The sequence below is a fragment of the Pleurodeles waltl genome, chromosome 12 (genome assembly GCF_031143425.1).
Source record: "Pleurodeles waltl isolate 20211129_DDA chromosome 12, aPleWal1.hap1.20221129, whole genome shotgun sequence".
NCBI classification, from domain to species: domain Eukaryota; kingdom Metazoa; phylum Chordata; class Amphibia; order Caudata; family Salamandridae; genus Pleurodeles; species Pleurodeles waltl.
In genome coordinates this window covers 559,632,073-559,648,529 of record NC_090451.1, presented here as the reverse complement: position 1 = coordinate 559,648,529, position 16,457 = coordinate 559,632,073, and the positions used below count along the sequence as shown (strand labels likewise).

General features: G+C 46.2%; 1 protein-coding gene across 2 annotated transcripts in view; it reads left to right on the top strand.

Moving 5' to 3' along the window:
* LDHD (lactate dehydrogenase D) overlaps positions 1 to 16,457 on the top strand; it is a 432,353-nt gene that overhangs the window by 178,524 nt on the left and 237,372 nt on the right. For both annotated transcript variants that reach the window (XM_069217648.1, XM_069217649.1), the window contains exon 6: positions 16,214 to 16,413. In XM_069217648.1, the coding sequence (XP_069073749.1) occupies positions 16,214 to 16,413 (200 nt within the window). The remainder of the gene's footprint in view (positions 1 to 16,213; positions 16,414 to 16,457) is intronic.

The following is a 16,457-nucleotide window of genomic DNA, read 5'->3' as shown; positions in this document are numbered from 1 at the left end:
TACATTCATATCACAAATACAGACAGAACCACTTCATAAAACGGAATCACATAAAAATGTATAAAGAAACAGTGTGTTAAAAACAGCAAAACGAATAATGCACTGACTTAACATTCCTGAATTTCATACACTGCATGATAAAATGAGCAATCGAAACACATACATGTACCGAATTTAGATGCAGTAAAATATGATATGCCATTTTATAGGATATTTTATTTCACTGATGTAAAATAGGGACCATGAAGCAATTCCTAGGACCCACAAAATTGACAAAAAAATTAACTTAAGATGTCACAGTACATCAACAGGATATGGTGGTAACTTGGACCATGAAAACGTTTCAGGGAAAATAAAAAACGAATGTACTAAATTAAACCTAAATCTTGTAAGGAGAAATCTATTATATTGAGTATGAGTAAAGAAAACATAGGGTTCTATTTCGTTAAAGGATGAAATAGGCATATGATGCACTAAGGAAGTTTTAAACTGAACTGAAAACTTACACTCCTAGTGAGTGTCCACAAATAATTATTTAATTTGCTCTTTTTGACCATGTAATTCTGGAATAGGCTATGAAAAAATCTCAGGTTTTCCTATCTTGACAAATCAATTTCTCGCGTACTAAAGCAAGGGAATGCGAAGACCATGTTCCAAAGCAAGACAATCGGAGGTAACTAAATGATTGAAAGATTTCTCAGGTATCCCTCAAATCGAAAGCCAGGGGACAGACTTTAATGAAGTCCATAAGATGTGGGGTGCCCAACTCAGAGTGAAAAACAAGACTAGTTGTGCTGAAGGAAACCAATAACAATCTTTGCAAAAAAGTGCTGCACATGCCTTTGAATCCTATTAAGATCAACAGGGTTTGGCCCTGCAAGATGAGAACGAAATACATTTACTTAACACATCTCTCAATTTGCTGACCATAATGAGATGCCAGGGGTGGGTGGAGTCCACTAAATATTGTAAAGTTTTGATTTCGTCAGTACAAACTGAATCAACAAAAAACGGCTTTGACTTGGTAGATCTGGTACTGCAGACCCTCACACACGATTTAGCTATATTTGTATTCAGGTCCTTCGTGAATTTAACAAATGAATCTAGGAGAATTTGTAGCCTATTAGCTCTATGTGCCATGAGAACGGTATCCTCAGCGTAAAGGAGTACGAGCACTGAATTCATGCTGAGCCGGTGATTATCTAAACCCAGAAAACTAAGGTGAGAATTAAGATCATTAATATCCAAAGTACATAAAAAAGAAGTCAGAACACTCTTGTCTGACATTCCTCCCAATCCCAAAACAATTTTGCCGCTCTCCAGGGGGTCAATAACAGACATAAGCAGTGTTTTCAAAGTGTAATTGGGCAAAAAAACAAAAACAGATCAGAGACCCAACCACAAGGCCAGCATCTTAAGCCAAAGTTTCTCCTGGTGGACCCTATCAAATACAGTAGACAAAACCATTAAAGCAAGATGGATCGCACCATCTTTTGCAATGGTGTACTTTGAGATCAAAAGAAAGAGATGTAGACATTAATATAGTGTTCCCAACTTTGTCTGTAAACTGAATTGAACCTCTGACAAAATATTGTCTTCCTGAGCCCATGACTGGACCCTAGCCATAATAACACTCCCCACCACCTTCACCAGTTATTGTAAAAGTGAGATAGGCCTATAACACGCTGGTTCAGCTTTATTGCCTTTTTTAAAATGGGCACTATTACTGATTCCTTCTGTTATCTGGGGGATATTGTTACTTTTTGCCCTCAAGACCTCAAGGTCTGTGTTTTCCTTAAAAAGGTCTACTGGGAATCCATCAGGGCTTGGTGCTTTCCTCCTGTACTTCTGTTGATTGACAGCCTAACCTCCTCAAGTTCAAAAACAGTAAGGTCCATTGCTGGTTCATTAACAAAACTTGGTGGGCAAACTAAATCAGAATGCCCAAAGCTGTAAACCTTTGCAAAATGATCCTCTCACTTAGCTAGAGCAATAACAGTTCATTCAGAGTGAGATGCGGCATAATTTAAATAAGGAACATTAATCACTTTCCAAAATTCTGAGTTGTTGCATAAAGCACTTGCTCAAAAGAGGGACACCCAAGCGTCCTCCTCAATCATAATTTTCCTGAGGCTGACCATCCTTTTATATTCCGCTATACAAAATTGAACTCCTAAATGAATTGCGAGGTTGCCTGTGTAAAGCTATTTTAAGAGACTTGGGGCATTAATACAAATCATCTGTATAGTTTTTCTACTCAGTGCCTAGGGAGTTGCATCATCAAATTGACTAGCCCCAAATTAATCTTTTTAAATGTATCCGGAATCACCACTGGATCCTTGTCAAAATCCAAACATTTGGAGAAATGATTAACATTAAAGGGTGGTAATTTAGCCAAAGTCTCATCACTTTTTAAGCACTCCTTTGTATTTGTCCACAGCCAGGTCTTGGTGGGAGCACAATCTTGGAACTGAAGGATGTGAACAGACAAGGGACGAAATTGAAGGATTATGGTCGCTACCAGAATGAGGAATAACCATAAACTCAAGAGCCTTCAATCTGAGATACTCTAAAATAATCATAAAGTCAATAGTGGAAACTAAACTAAAACGTAAATGTAGCGATTGGGTCAGAAGCCGGATTGCAAGTATCCGAGGCAAAATAAAGATTATATTTAAGGATAAGATCATAGAGGCCATTGCCCAGAGTAGAATGTGACAAATGTATTAAGCCAGAGGTCTGAGGATCCTCATGACCACAAACTTCATTAGCATCCAGATTACACAAATGGGCGTTGAAATCACCTGCCCATAGCAGAGGCCACACTTTACTCTAGTAAAATAAGGAGTACAAATGAAGGCTCAGTTGTTTGGGAATAAAGTTGCTTATCACTGCAAAGATGTTATTAGAAAAATTAACAAGAACATTTTTTCCAATCCCAGACCATCCAAACCGAGTGCCATATACATGGGAGATTTGAACTAATTTTTCTTAATTGCACATGCCCTTTTTCTAGCAGTAAAAATGGCTAGATTCTCTTTTAGTCTACCTTTAGGTGACATAATAGCTAGATTCACAAACAAGACAAAACTATTGATAAAAATATTATCCAAAGGCCAAGTCACCTGTAGAAGGACACAATCAAACTTCTTAATGAACCACACCCAATACTGGTTATGCACTTTAGACTTAAGCTCTGTCACAATCCATGAAATATGCTAAAAAGATAACAAAAACTGGTGGAAGAATTCAAAGTGCAGACAACAGGGCCTTGATTGAGCAGGAAATGTGGGCTCTCTAAAACCAGAATAATGACCTCATCAACAAAGCACAATCCTCTGCTAGCTCTATTATCAGTACACAAGTCACCAGGACAGTTCTCCTTGTTGGTTAGTCTGCAGCCTCCAAAGTGGACAAGGGGCAAAAATATTAGAAATCTGTGTGCTAAAGCTCAGAGGAATGGTTATGCAAGTGGGAGGAGCCCAACAAAGGGTTTATGAGCATCACTTAGTATGACAACATATGGAGAAGCCTCTGGTTACAACTTTAACCTGGGAAGTAGCGGCTTCAGAGATGCCAAAGAAGCTTTTTTAGAAGGTTTAATGGGATCGACTAATTACAGCACCCCAAACCATCACGACCCATAACATCAGAAAACGGCCACATGCTCTGCAGGGCAGAGTGAACGGGTTGGTCCTCTTGCAGGCTCTTCCACCACCACCACAACAGCATTCCGTTGTGCAGTAACTCTGTAGTTACTTGACCTGGTCTGTCCATTTGAGACATCCTTATGAAACAATCTGGCCGGTGGGCCTCCATCCATCTGCAGCAAGTTGGTTAGACAACGTTTCAGACTCAAAAGCTCCTTGTTCACCTGTGCTATAGAGATTTCGATCTTACAGACTCAGTGAAGCATGCAAACTGGACTGAAGCTCTGAGATGAGATCTAACCCAACCTTCAAAAAAATTCAAACGTGAGTTTAACCCGCGTTGATAATAACCTTGTGAGTGACAAATCGAAATTTGATTCTCCCTTTTACTTGCTTCCCTTTTTTTTTTTAGCAGGGGACAGTCAAATGCACAAGGTTTTTTTTTTGGGCTACGCAGAGCACAAAGTGTAACATGCAGATCAAACAATTGTTTTTATGTAGATGGCTTATTGGGTTACTGCTGTTGTCACAGCATTCCTTTTATGGATCAAATCTGTTTATTGACTTTTCAATTATAGAACATCGCATACGCAACACATCAAAGTGATACCATTAGGTTCATAGACAGCTTACTTCATGCGCAACGATAAATAAAGAAACCTTAAATACAAAATACAACTTTGTTTCCCCACAGCTGGCTGACAATACAAAAATCAAACAGTTCCAGGCTCCTTTACAATATAGTCCTGGTCTTATGTATACATCCCCCTAAAGGTTCGCTCCCATCACTCAGTTCAAATTCAGAACCCTCAAGTAAGTCGGACATGTCAATTCTGAGAACTCCTCAGATAGAATTCGTAAGTATGGTTGCCAAAGTTCTTTAAAGTCCCTGCTCCGCTACTGAGAAGTCAGGGTGAGCTTTTCCATAGCGAGGATAAACCAGAGTTTGTGTAGCCATGAAACTGTTGTCGAGATCTGCTCAGTCCCCCAAACGGATAGCAACAGCTGTATTGCAGCATTTAAAGCGAAGGCCTTCTGCCGTCCCTTCAATGATCTCAGGGGAAAAGTGAAAGGGTTGGGAAGGCCCAAAAAGATATACGCAGGGAATCTAGGGATCTGAGTGTCAAAAGCCGTGTCAATAGTATCTATTATGTTCTTCCAGTACCGATATAATTTGGGACAGTGCCATAATAAATGCACAAGCGACCCACCCTCCTCCACACCCCCTCCAGCAAAGACTAGATTTATCATGATCCCATGCGTGGATCCATTCTGGGGTGTAATACCAGGAGGAGGCCACTTTGTAGGCTGTCTCTGTGCCTGCAGCATTGTAAGCTGTGTGGTGCGCCCTATAGAAAATACTCTCCCACTCGTCTTCCGATAGCTCTCTCTCCAGTTCCCTCTCCCATCTCAATTGACCCTTAGTCTTGGGCGGGTGGGCCTCCCCGCAAGAGAGCATAGAGCTCAGAAACCACGCGCTTATCGCCCTTTTTCATTAGAATCCATTTTTCAAACGGTGTTAACGGCCTGTCTATTAATGTCCTGTTGGCTGGAAGCAGGGCCCAATGTCGTATTTGATAATACATCATCCTGTCAGCCTCGGTTAGGCCATATGTCTCCCTCAGCTGGTTAAAAGGGATAACCCCCTGCTCATCGAATAAATATCCCACCCTTTTACAGCCCCCCTCATACCATCGACGCAATGCCTCAGACTGCAGGCCCGGACCAAAATCAGGGTTTGCGCCCAAGGGAGTCATTGGGGACGGGAAGGTCGTGAAGCCCGCCCTGGAAGCCACCCGATCCCACACCCGCATCGAAACCTCCGTGACCGGGGAAACATACAGTCCCCGCACACTGTGTCGGCGCCTAAGCCAGGGTTCCTTCCATATGTGGGAGCCAGCCACTGCCTGGTCCATGAAGCACCAATGCTTCTCAGAAGACTGTCGGCTCCATTCCAAGAGGAAACGCAATTGTGCTGCTTGGAAGTATCGGAGGAGGCAGGGGACCGCAAGCCCGCCCCTCTGCTTAGGGCGATACAGCACCTGTTGCGGTAGCCGCGCTGCCTTCCCTTCCCAAATAAATCTTAGAACCGTCGTTTGGAGGGTCGCTATCGTTCGCGGCGGGGGCTCCAGCGGAGGCGCCTGAAGCAGATACAGTATACGTGGTAGAATGGTCATCTTCACTGCTGCCACCCTGCCCAGCCAAGATAGTTTGAGTCTCCCCCATGTCTCTAAGTCACGCTGCACCTCCCGGATTAGTTTCGCTTATTTCAGCGATGCCGTGCGGGCGACCGTGGAGCCCAGCTCGATCCCCAAGTACGGAAGCCCCGAGGAAGACCATATGAAATGGAATCGGGCCTTCAGGTCCCTTCCATGCTCAGCACTGATGAACTTGCCCATATCCTGCGATTTTAGCATGTTCATCCGGAATCCCGAGACCCGTCCAAATTCCTCTAATACATCCATTAGTGATGGCAAAGAGGTGGTAGGCCCCGCCAAAGTAAGGATGACGTTGTCCGCATATAACGATATGAGATGTTCTTCCCCCCCAAACTTCTTGCCTGTGATCTGAGGGTTGTCCCGGAGCCTCTGCGCCATAGGCTCCATGTAAAGCGCGAACAAGAGGGGCGAGAGTGGGCACCCATGCCTGGTCCCTCTTTGGACCACGAAAGGTAAAGAGAGCGTCCCATTAACTCGAACCGCCGCCCGAGGCGCCTGATAAATGCAGCGGATCCATGCCATGAAACCAGGACCCAGCCCAAAGCGCTCTAGCACCTTAAACAAGTATGGCCAGTGAACCCTATCGAGCGCCTTTTCAGCATTGATGGATAGGAAGAGCGCTTCCCTACGAGAGCGTTTGGTTTTATCCAGCAGATGGAGCAGTCGCTTGGTATTATCACTACACTGCCTATGCGGTATAAATCCCGCTTGGTCGGGATCCACAAGCCCCGGCATATAATAGTTGAGACGGTGTGCCAAAATGCCAGTAAATAGTTTGGCATCAATATTCAGGAGGGAGATCGGCCTGTATGAGGCGCATTCCTCTGGGTTCTTCCCCGGCTTCGGGATAACCACGATAGTAGCGTGTAACATGCTACGCGTGAAGGCGCCGGTTTGACGAAAGGAGTTAGAGTCGCACCAGAACGGGTACAAGTTCCATTAAGAAGGATTTATAAAAGAGCGCCGAAAAACCATCGGGACAGGTGACTTACCGGTCTGCAGCCGTGCAATTGCTGATATGACCTCCTCTGCCATTATAGGTTGGTCTAGCGAGGTTGCCTCCCTTTCAGTCAAGGGAGTAATTGCTATACCCTCTAAGAAAGATTCTGGAGTTAAGGAGCCAGGCTCCTCAGCCCCATATAGACCTCAATAGAATTCTGCAAAAGCCTCCGCTATTTGATCGCTCGTATGTGCTTCTGCTCCCGAGGGCGAGCGGACCATTTTTCTCATTGATGCCGCACGCTGTGCACCAGTAGCTTCCCGCACTTGTTACTTCCTGCATAGTACTTTTGTTTAAGGCGGACCACCGCATACTCTGCCCTGTCCCAGTCCAACCTCCTCAGCTGCTTCCTCACTTTCTCAAGCTCTCGCCAAATTCTTGGGGCGCCGGTGTGCTTATGCGAACGCTCCAAGACCCTCACTCGCTGCTCTAAGTCCTCCCTGAGTCGGATCCTTGCCTTATTGTCCCTAGCAGAAAGCCACATCACCTCGCCCCTCAGCACAGCCTTCAGTGCCTCCCACAGTGTCGCAATGCTTATTATCCCATCATCGTTAAAGCTGAGATAATCTATTATTGCCCTTCGGATCGCCTCTAACGTCGCACCATTCTGGAGCATCGAATCTCTAAATCGCCACCCCGATGCGCCTACCCGCACCATGTTCATATGAATTCCAGCTGTAACCGGGGCGTGATCGGACAAGGCTCGCGGCTCGATCGCTGAGTCCCTAACCCGGGGGAGAAGCTCCTGTGTTGCCAGAAAGAGGTCCAACCTAGCGTATGTTTTAGTTGCTGCTGAGTAAAAGGAATAATCCCTTAACGTGGGATGCGCACTCCTCCACTCATCCACCAGGCCACACTCACTCAGCCACTGTTGACCAGCATCCGACAGAGACCCCGTCTGCCCATACCGATGGCCTGAGCGATCCAGCTCCCTGTCCATCACCAAATTAAAATCGCCCCCCAACAGGACAGCACCATCAGGGGATTGGAGCAGCGGAGTCAAAGCCTGTCTTAGGAAGATTTCCTGCTGGGAGTTAGGCGCATATAAGGAAGCAATAGTGAAGGAGAAGCCCCCCAGTCTAAACCTCATTGCTAGAAGCCTCCCTGGAACCTTGTGCAATTTTGATATCACTTCCCCAGGGAATGAGCGTGAGAGAAGTATCCACAGTCCTGCATGCTTTGATGATAGCGAAGACAAGAACTGTCTGGGGAACCACTTAGAGCGCATACGATAAGTATCTTTGAAAACAAGGTGCGTCTCCTGCAGGAGACAAATATGACTCCCCGATCTCTCTAAAGCAGATAGGATGGCTAACCTCTTGGTAGGGTTATTGAACCCCCGAACATTTAAGCTTATACATTTAATGATCATATCCTATACCGAGGGGAACAAGCAAAAGAGAAGGGAGCACAACAGAGGACCACCCCCACATAAAGATCTAGACCATCCGGAACACCCAGACCTAAGTGTATCTCTACAAGGAGCCAGTATCACAGGAAAACCCAACAACAAGCAACTAATCCGCACAACAGGTGCATAGAAAACAGAAGTCCTCGGTCGTCCATCTTCGCGAGGTGAAGTCTCCACAGGGCATTATATCCAACCATGTTGAGTAACCAGGTCCATCGCCCCCCGCCCCAACCCTCTTCTACGGTCAGCATGCTGTTAGCAATGCAGCCACAAGCAATCCCGGGCACCCCCGGCGGCCCTCCCTAGGCTGAAGTTCCGGCAGCCACACTGTTCAAAACAGATTCTCTCTCTGACCTCAGCTCCGAGGCTGTGGGCGTTGCAGCTTCCTTCTTTTCTCTTTCCTCCGCCAACGGGGGGGGACCCCCCACTGGCCGGATTGCCTCCTCGCTCGCCTCCCGGTCTATAGCCTCCAGACCCAGGAAACGGCTGGCTTCCAAAACAGATTTCACCTGCCGGAGCTACTCCTCCCAGCGGAAGACCAAGCGGAACGGGTGGCCCCAAGAATAGGACACTTTATGCGCTCGCAGGTGATCCATGATCGGTCTAAATTCTCTCCCCCTCTGCAAACTCCGCACAGATAGATTGTGAAATAGTTGGAGTTCATGCCCTCGAAAGAGTACCTGCTGAAGATTGCGGGCCTGCTGTAGGATCTTTTCTTTGAGAACAAAATTATGGAGACAGGCTAGAATGTCCGGAGGGCGGTCACCAGGGCTGATCCGGTACCACCTCATGAGACTCGTCAGGACCAAGTAGAGAGCGAAAAAGGTCCGCCACGTAGTCCCCAATGTTCTCCTTTTCAGCACCAGCCGGAGCACCTTTAATACGAATATTTTGTCGCCTCGAGCGGTTCTCCAAATCCTCGACCGTTATCTGGAGGAGGTCCTGCTGCTCTCGGAGGCGTACTACCTCCTGTTGCAGGCCCGCCACTTCTTCACCTTGTGGGACCTCACCATCTTCTAGCTGCGATACTCGTTCACCCAAGGAGGTAACCTCACCTCGCAACTCCTTCACCTCCTGTGAGATGTCCCTACGCAGCTCTTGGAGATCACCACAAAGCAAATCAAACAGGGAGGTCAGAAAGCCCTTCGTGACGGGAGAACTCTCATCTGGGTCTGTCTCCACCTGATTCTCCAGGGCCCTCACCGCAGGTAAGTCCTCCGCCGCACTCCCAGATGTCAGGCGCGGCCCAGCAAGCATGTCCCTCACTGAGCGCTCACGTTTGGATTTAGACGTCGCCAAGTCGCGCCGGCCAACTCACGATTCTCCGGCTCAAGCCTGCAGGTCCTCCAAAGTCTCCGTCTGAGACCGACCAGAAAATGCCACCGTGCCAGGGACCGCGCCCGAATCCAACAACCGGCAGCCACCACCTCCAAAGATCCGCTTCAGCTGCCTCTTCCACTGTGTGTGCGAGCCCACTCTTGATTACAGTTTGGGTGGTGAAGTGCGGCAGTATTGGGGCCAGGCATCAGGGCCCCTTGTCATCTGTCGGGGTCTCAAACTTCTACGCAGCCCCCCTCATAGGCACTAGGGTGGAGAGCGCCGGCCTGCAGCCCCCAGTCCAATTTCTCGGGCGGGAGCGTCCTTCTCCTTAAGGGCGCTCAGACATCTGAGGGCCGAGGCCCACTCCGCAGTCCAGCCACTCCCGTGGCCCAGAGTGAGCCCCCTAGGCCCCCAATCCACCGGCACCAAGCTCGCCAGTCTGCCGGGGAAAGCCCTTCTCTCGGCCCAGGCCGCCTCTCGCGCCGCTCCGCGGCCCCGCCCCGATTCCAGGGCCGATCTCTGTTTTCCCCGCAGGATCGGCGCAGCTCAGATCAGGGCCACTGCCGAGCAGCCAGGTACCCCCAGGGGTGCCCACAATTCGGAGGGAGCCTCCAGGCTTCCCCCCCACCTGGCCGAAAGGCACCTTTGCGGGCCGAGGCGGCAGAGTGCGGACGGGCATTTCCTAGCTCGCCGCCATCTTGGACACGCCCCCCACAGCATTCCTTTTATTACTTGCTGTTACTTTCCCCAATCTGCCATTATTTTAAGGTTGCTAAATAGGGTTATTTTGGATAATTATAAACCCTTATTTGTAAAAACAACCTCAACTACCATGTTATATTTTAAATCCTGAGTTGCTATATTTCACCAGGCTAGACACTCTTAACATATAATAACTACTAGCATACATGACATCTGACATCTTACCCTTGTAGCCCTCATTGTCATAAGTAACATTCCCTATGCATTGACTCTCACACTTATGAATTATTGTCTCTGTATAACGTGTGTTTATGTGATGTAACACACTCCAACATTCTGCCCTACATACTTGGTATAAGTAGCACTATAAACAAAATCAAATACAAAAAAGAGAGGGGCAATGTGAAGATGAGGGGCACCATTGGAAGGGAGGTAGTAAGGGCATCCGTGGAGAAGTTGGTCTTTTGGGGTACACCAACAAAGACTGGCCCTGTCAGGGGCATAGCTAGCGGTAGATGTGCTGATCAGTGATCACCTCAGTGGTTCAAGCAGGGTTGCCAGCAGTAATGTAAAAAATTCTATCAATCTGAAATGCTTCTACCTGGTTAATATATAACAACCACAGCTGCAACACCCATGGCAGGCACCAATGTAATAATATGAGTAATACACTTCATAATGCCACAATGTTCATCACTCAAATGATTTAAATATATTTCAGAAATTCAAACATATATTAATTCATCCAAGTAAAAACCTTTATTTTAGTAAACTGGAGGACCCACAAAAGAGCAACTTGCAGGTAGTTGGAGACCTTCTAGTAATTCATGAGCTATTCGGAGAAGCCTGCTTTAAGTTCATATTGAAAAACTATCATTTTTAATAAGTACTTCTCAGTGCAGTGCTATAATGTGATGTATTAATGCCAAAGCTTCTGCATGATAAAGAGATACTTTTTAAAAAAATTATGAAGAACCTTTATCATATTTTATGTGATATTTATGTAAGAGTTACATGACAAACATTTTCAAGGCCCAGATCGTGCACAGGTTCTGAGAGTCAAGCCAGGCCCTTGGTTCGGCTTGGCCTGTTAATTTGTTTGCTCACCCACCTCTAGCCATATCTATAGTTTCTGCAGCTTGTGCAGTGCTCCAGTGTTAGAAATAAGGTATCAGGTTAGCCAGGATGTGCACCTAAGCCAGGCACAACCCACCACTTCAGTCAGGGCAAGTAAGTTACACACCAAAGATAACCTGTGATCACCCCCTGGTAGCTTGGCGCTAAGAAGTCTGTCTTATCCCCAGAGGCAATGTGTAAACTTTTGCACAACACACTCATACCAGTGACACAAATACACCATATATTTCTCTATTACATTTATATCAGAGATTCAAAATGGCATGAATCATTTAGGTGGTACACAAAATTTAATTACTGTGGTAAGACTCAGCATCCAGAGAATGCAAGGATCAGAAAGCTAAACATTAGGTAATACATTTATTGTAGGTGAATAGCTCATCTAGCCAAACAACTTGAGTTATAAACACTGTGGGTGTAAGGCAACTACTGAGTTGTTACTCCTCATTCTGAGCAAACCTCAATTTGAACAGTAATAATCCCCTGAGCATGTCATAAGACCTGGACTTTCAAGAAATAGTCACCACACAGTGCTTTTCAAGATATGCACCTTACACATACTACAGTTGCGAACCTTGGCAATGTATTCAGCCTTTGTCAAGGCAAGGATGTTGCCCACAATAAGGTTAGACCGTTAGTAATGGAGTATGTACTTCGTTGGATATGCACATGGAGCACCATACAGTCAGAATGTTGGGAATGCAGTAATTAGTATGAGGAAAAAAAAGAAAATATGGCCCTTTGTTAAGTGTACATGGGCTCAGGAGCGACTGCGCTCCTATTCGATCCTTTACGGTATTGCCTCACCTGTGCCCCTTGTTCAAAGGACTCAGAAGTACCTGTGCCCCTATTAGAATAACTGCGGACTTCAGTAGCTCCAGAGCCATAGGCAAATCATTCTCTTCAGTTTCTACAGGTGACGCAACGCACCTCGGTTTGTAGCGCTTGAGGTAGGTATAAGCACTGCCTTGCACAGGAGAGCATGACTGTTTACTCTTGCCTGGCTCAGAGCTGTAGGGGTCATCCAGTGGAGAGCGACACTGCCTTTTGTGTTGTCCAGCGCCACTTCGGGGAAGAGAGAGGACAAGTGCGACAACAGTGACCTGCCCGAACCTTTGGGTGGCACGACAGGCTTCAGTGGTGTGCCACAAAAGCAGTGGTGTTGGGTGGTGGGGAAAAGGGTACTGTCCCTCATGATCACCACCCAGCATGGGCAGACACAGTGGTCCCGTCGGCGATTTGCAGACACGCTTGGTACAACCCAAGTAGTGGTACCCAAACTGGCTCCAAGCCCCTCTGACAGTTGTAGCATGAAGAGCTACGTGCAGGTGCACAACACTCCTTCCCCAAAGCGTTTTGCAGACTCCTGTTGGTTAAGAGAAGTGGGAAAAGCTCCACACTTGCTCACACTGTGCTAAATTAAGAGTCAAGAAGCAGGAAAACAGTGCTCTCTCTGTGCTGGGCTCCGTGGGAGACACTTTGAGGGGCACGAAGGGCCAGGCAGGTCAGCACAGCTAGGTAGGTGTGGTTCCTCGTGGTAGTCCCTGTAGTGCCTGGTGAAGCCAAAGTCGGGGAGCAGCTGGCAGCAGGGCAACAAACACAAAAGCAATCCAGTGAGACCTTAAGGCCACCCAGCTAGTAGCAGGCAGCAGAGAAACAGCGGAAGAGCTGTCCAGATGAGTCCTTTGAGCAGTGCAGCAGTCCTTCTGACAGAGGTTAAGTCCCAGTTCCAAAAAGAGCTCTAAAAACATGGGAGCAGAGCCCCTGTACTTATAGTCAAAATGTCTTTGATGTAAAGAGTGACTTCAAAGGAACCCTTTCAAGTGTAACATAAGCCCTGGCTCTAGACATCAGTAGAGGGTTAATCAACCCTTTGTGTGAGGGCAGGTGTTCTGTTGTCATGTAAGGTGTGAACAACCTCTCCCTCTCCAAGCCCAGGAAGACTATCAGTATGCAGATGGATGCAGATGCCTCTCGTGTCACACCCAGCCCCTCCTGTGTTGTGGCTGTCTGGAAAATATGCACAAAGTGTTGCTGTCCGTCTGCCCTAGACATGGATGTGAGACAGGCTGCAAAGTACATAGAGTTAAACATACAGAGAAATGGCCACTTTCTGAAAGTGGCATTTCTAATATAGTAACGTAAAATCCAACTACACCAGTAAGCAGGATTTCGCACTACCATTCCAAACATGGCAATGCTCCTCCTTTCAAATCAGAAATGACCACTTAAAAATATATAAGGGAATTGCCAATGCTAATCTACCAGAGGAGCAGCCCTCACAGTAGCGAAAGGCAAAATATGCTGTTTGTCACTATTGGGACATGTAAAACATAAACATATGTGTCCTAACTTCTACATACAAGGCACCCTGCCCATAGAACCTACCTTAGGGGTGATTTAGGTGTACTAAAAGGGGAATTTTAGGCCTTAGCAAGTAGTTTGAAATGGCAAGTCAGTGTTGCAGTCAACTGTGCACGTAGGCTCTGCAGTGACAGGTCTGAGACAGGTTTGAAAGGCTACTTCTGTGGGTGGCGCAATCAGCGCTGCAGGCCCAGTAGTAGAATTTAATTTACAGGTCCAGGGTATATTGTATACCACTTTACAAGGGTCTTACAGGTAAATTAAATATGCCAAGCTGGTATAATCCAAAACATACCATGTTTTAGGGGAGAGCGTGCATGGGCTTTAGCCCTGATTAGCAGAGGTAAAGTGCCCAGAGTTCTAAAGCCAACAAAAAGAGGGTCAGAAAAATAGGAGGAGGAAGGCAAAAAGTTTTGGGATAACGCTGCAGAAAGTGCCATCTCCAACGTCCAGGCCCTGAGGCAAAAGCACTTCAAGAGCTGAAAGTGGGATGGACTAGTAGGAAGGTATAGCCTATGAATAGAGGTATTTCATTTTAGTGCAACCGCTGCTTCTGTAAAGGTTTTGTTTTGTTTTTTTACCTTTTCTTGTTAATGGAGAACGAAAAGCAAAATTTTAAATGTAAAATAACATGACCAGTGTGCTCTAATCTCAAAATCTTCTAGTGACACACTGTAACCTGTCAGACAAATGTTCCTTGCTTGAACTTTGGATGGATTTCTCCCTCATCCTTTGAAAAGTAATCTTTTCCTAATAGTGATGTTCTGTCTGTATGCACATGGTATTCCAGTAGCACAACCCTAGCCAGCAGGGCCCTGTGCAATGCCCAAAACAAAATGTATATCTGAACACTTGTGCTAAATCATTGAGGGGGCATATTTACTAACATTTCTCTCAACACAGCACAGTTAGTGAAGATGAGACGCTGCATTTTGGTAAAGGGAGTGAGCGGAACAGTACAATATTTTCAAAGATAGGGCACATTAGAACTGGGATTGAAAGATCTGACATGCAAGTTACAAAGTGAACCCTCTTATCACCCCTCTGACTGTTCCTTTTTCAACCTCGTCTTCTCTCTGTTCCCTTTTCTCTTATCTGTTCTCTCCTACCTTGCCATTTGTCTCTGACCCTCTCCTTTTCCCTGTTTCACGTGCTGCAGTAGTGCTACTGCCTGTGAACTCAAAGCCTACGTTCAGCAACGCAGTGCTGCTTCTCGCACAATCATTCATGGTTCTGGGGTAGATTTGTGAAACTTCCCTATATGTCAGCTGTCAAATTCTGCTTGGAATGAATTTTTAAATATATCTAGCTATGTGTAACATTTTGATCAATATGTCAATCTATGATATAAACTAAAGAAGATAAACATATTTTAGTTTGCACATCTGTCTGTTTTGTAATCATGTGACGTCCTCAGATGTATCTGTAAAAATTACCTTTTGTCCTGAATTTTGATTCTTTGTACTGAAGTTTTACTGTCACTTTCCAGAATTTACCTTCTTTCCAGGTGGTCACCCTGCCTGTGGCCCCTTGACAGTAGTGAGCTAAACATTAGTCATGGTCAATACTTTGGAGGTAGGCACTCACATAATACTTTGGTGAGTAAATCGTGAGGACTATTAGCATATTATTTGTGAACTGCCCAGCATTAGCCAACAAAAACGTTGGTCACCTGAACATTAGTTAAATAAAATTCTAGTTTGTTTACCTACCCTGGCACAGAGATATAAAGAATTGTGACAAATGGAGCACTACCACTGCAGCTCACACTTCTCTCTCCAGATTCTGGATGAACAGATAACTTACTTCTAGAAGCAAAAACAGACTTAAGTGTACATCCAGCAGCTCAACATATCAAACTGAAGCTCATGGCATGAGATGCGGAAAAAGGACCATTTGATCTCAAGTGTCAAACCTGAGACGTAGAGCATTGCACATAATGCAGAGAGCCTCAGGCCTGGACATTCACAAGGATATCAGAAGTGAGGAGCCTCCACGAGTTAGAACTGAGAGTTCATTCTCAGGACAAATGGTTTGTTATTCCACATTGACACACAAGGCAGCCGTCCATGGAACTCTGATCTGGTGCAGTGTGCCTGATCTGCTGGCCCAGATCGTGGGAACCACACTCAGTGTAACAGTAAGAGCTAGCGCAAGAAGGAATCTAAAACACAAGATAACATTTCTAATTCCAACATGGCTTTAGAGGGATGTTGGACATAGAGAAGACATGACCATGATCAATGGTTTGACATACCACGCCTCATAAATACACAGTGCCATTTCTGAGGTTGTTGCAGTCTCAAATGATGTGCCCTATATAGTTCCTAATCTCCCTACCCACACTGCCAAGCCGGTCTGCACCCTGTATAGGCCATCGTACACCTCTCTCTCACTCTTCATCTTGCAGGAAGTCAGCTGCTGGCTATAACTTGACTGGTCTGTTTGTGGGCTCCGAGGGGACACTGGGCATCATCACCAAGACAACGCTACGTCTTTCCGGGATTCCAGAGGCCATCGTGTCTGCTGTTTGTGCATTCCCAAGTGTCCAGGCGGCGGTTGACAGCACAGTACAGATCCGGCAATGCGGAGTCCCCATCGCTCGAATTGGTAAGCACCTCTCCAGGATGAGAAAGGGTCACAAGAAGGTAAAA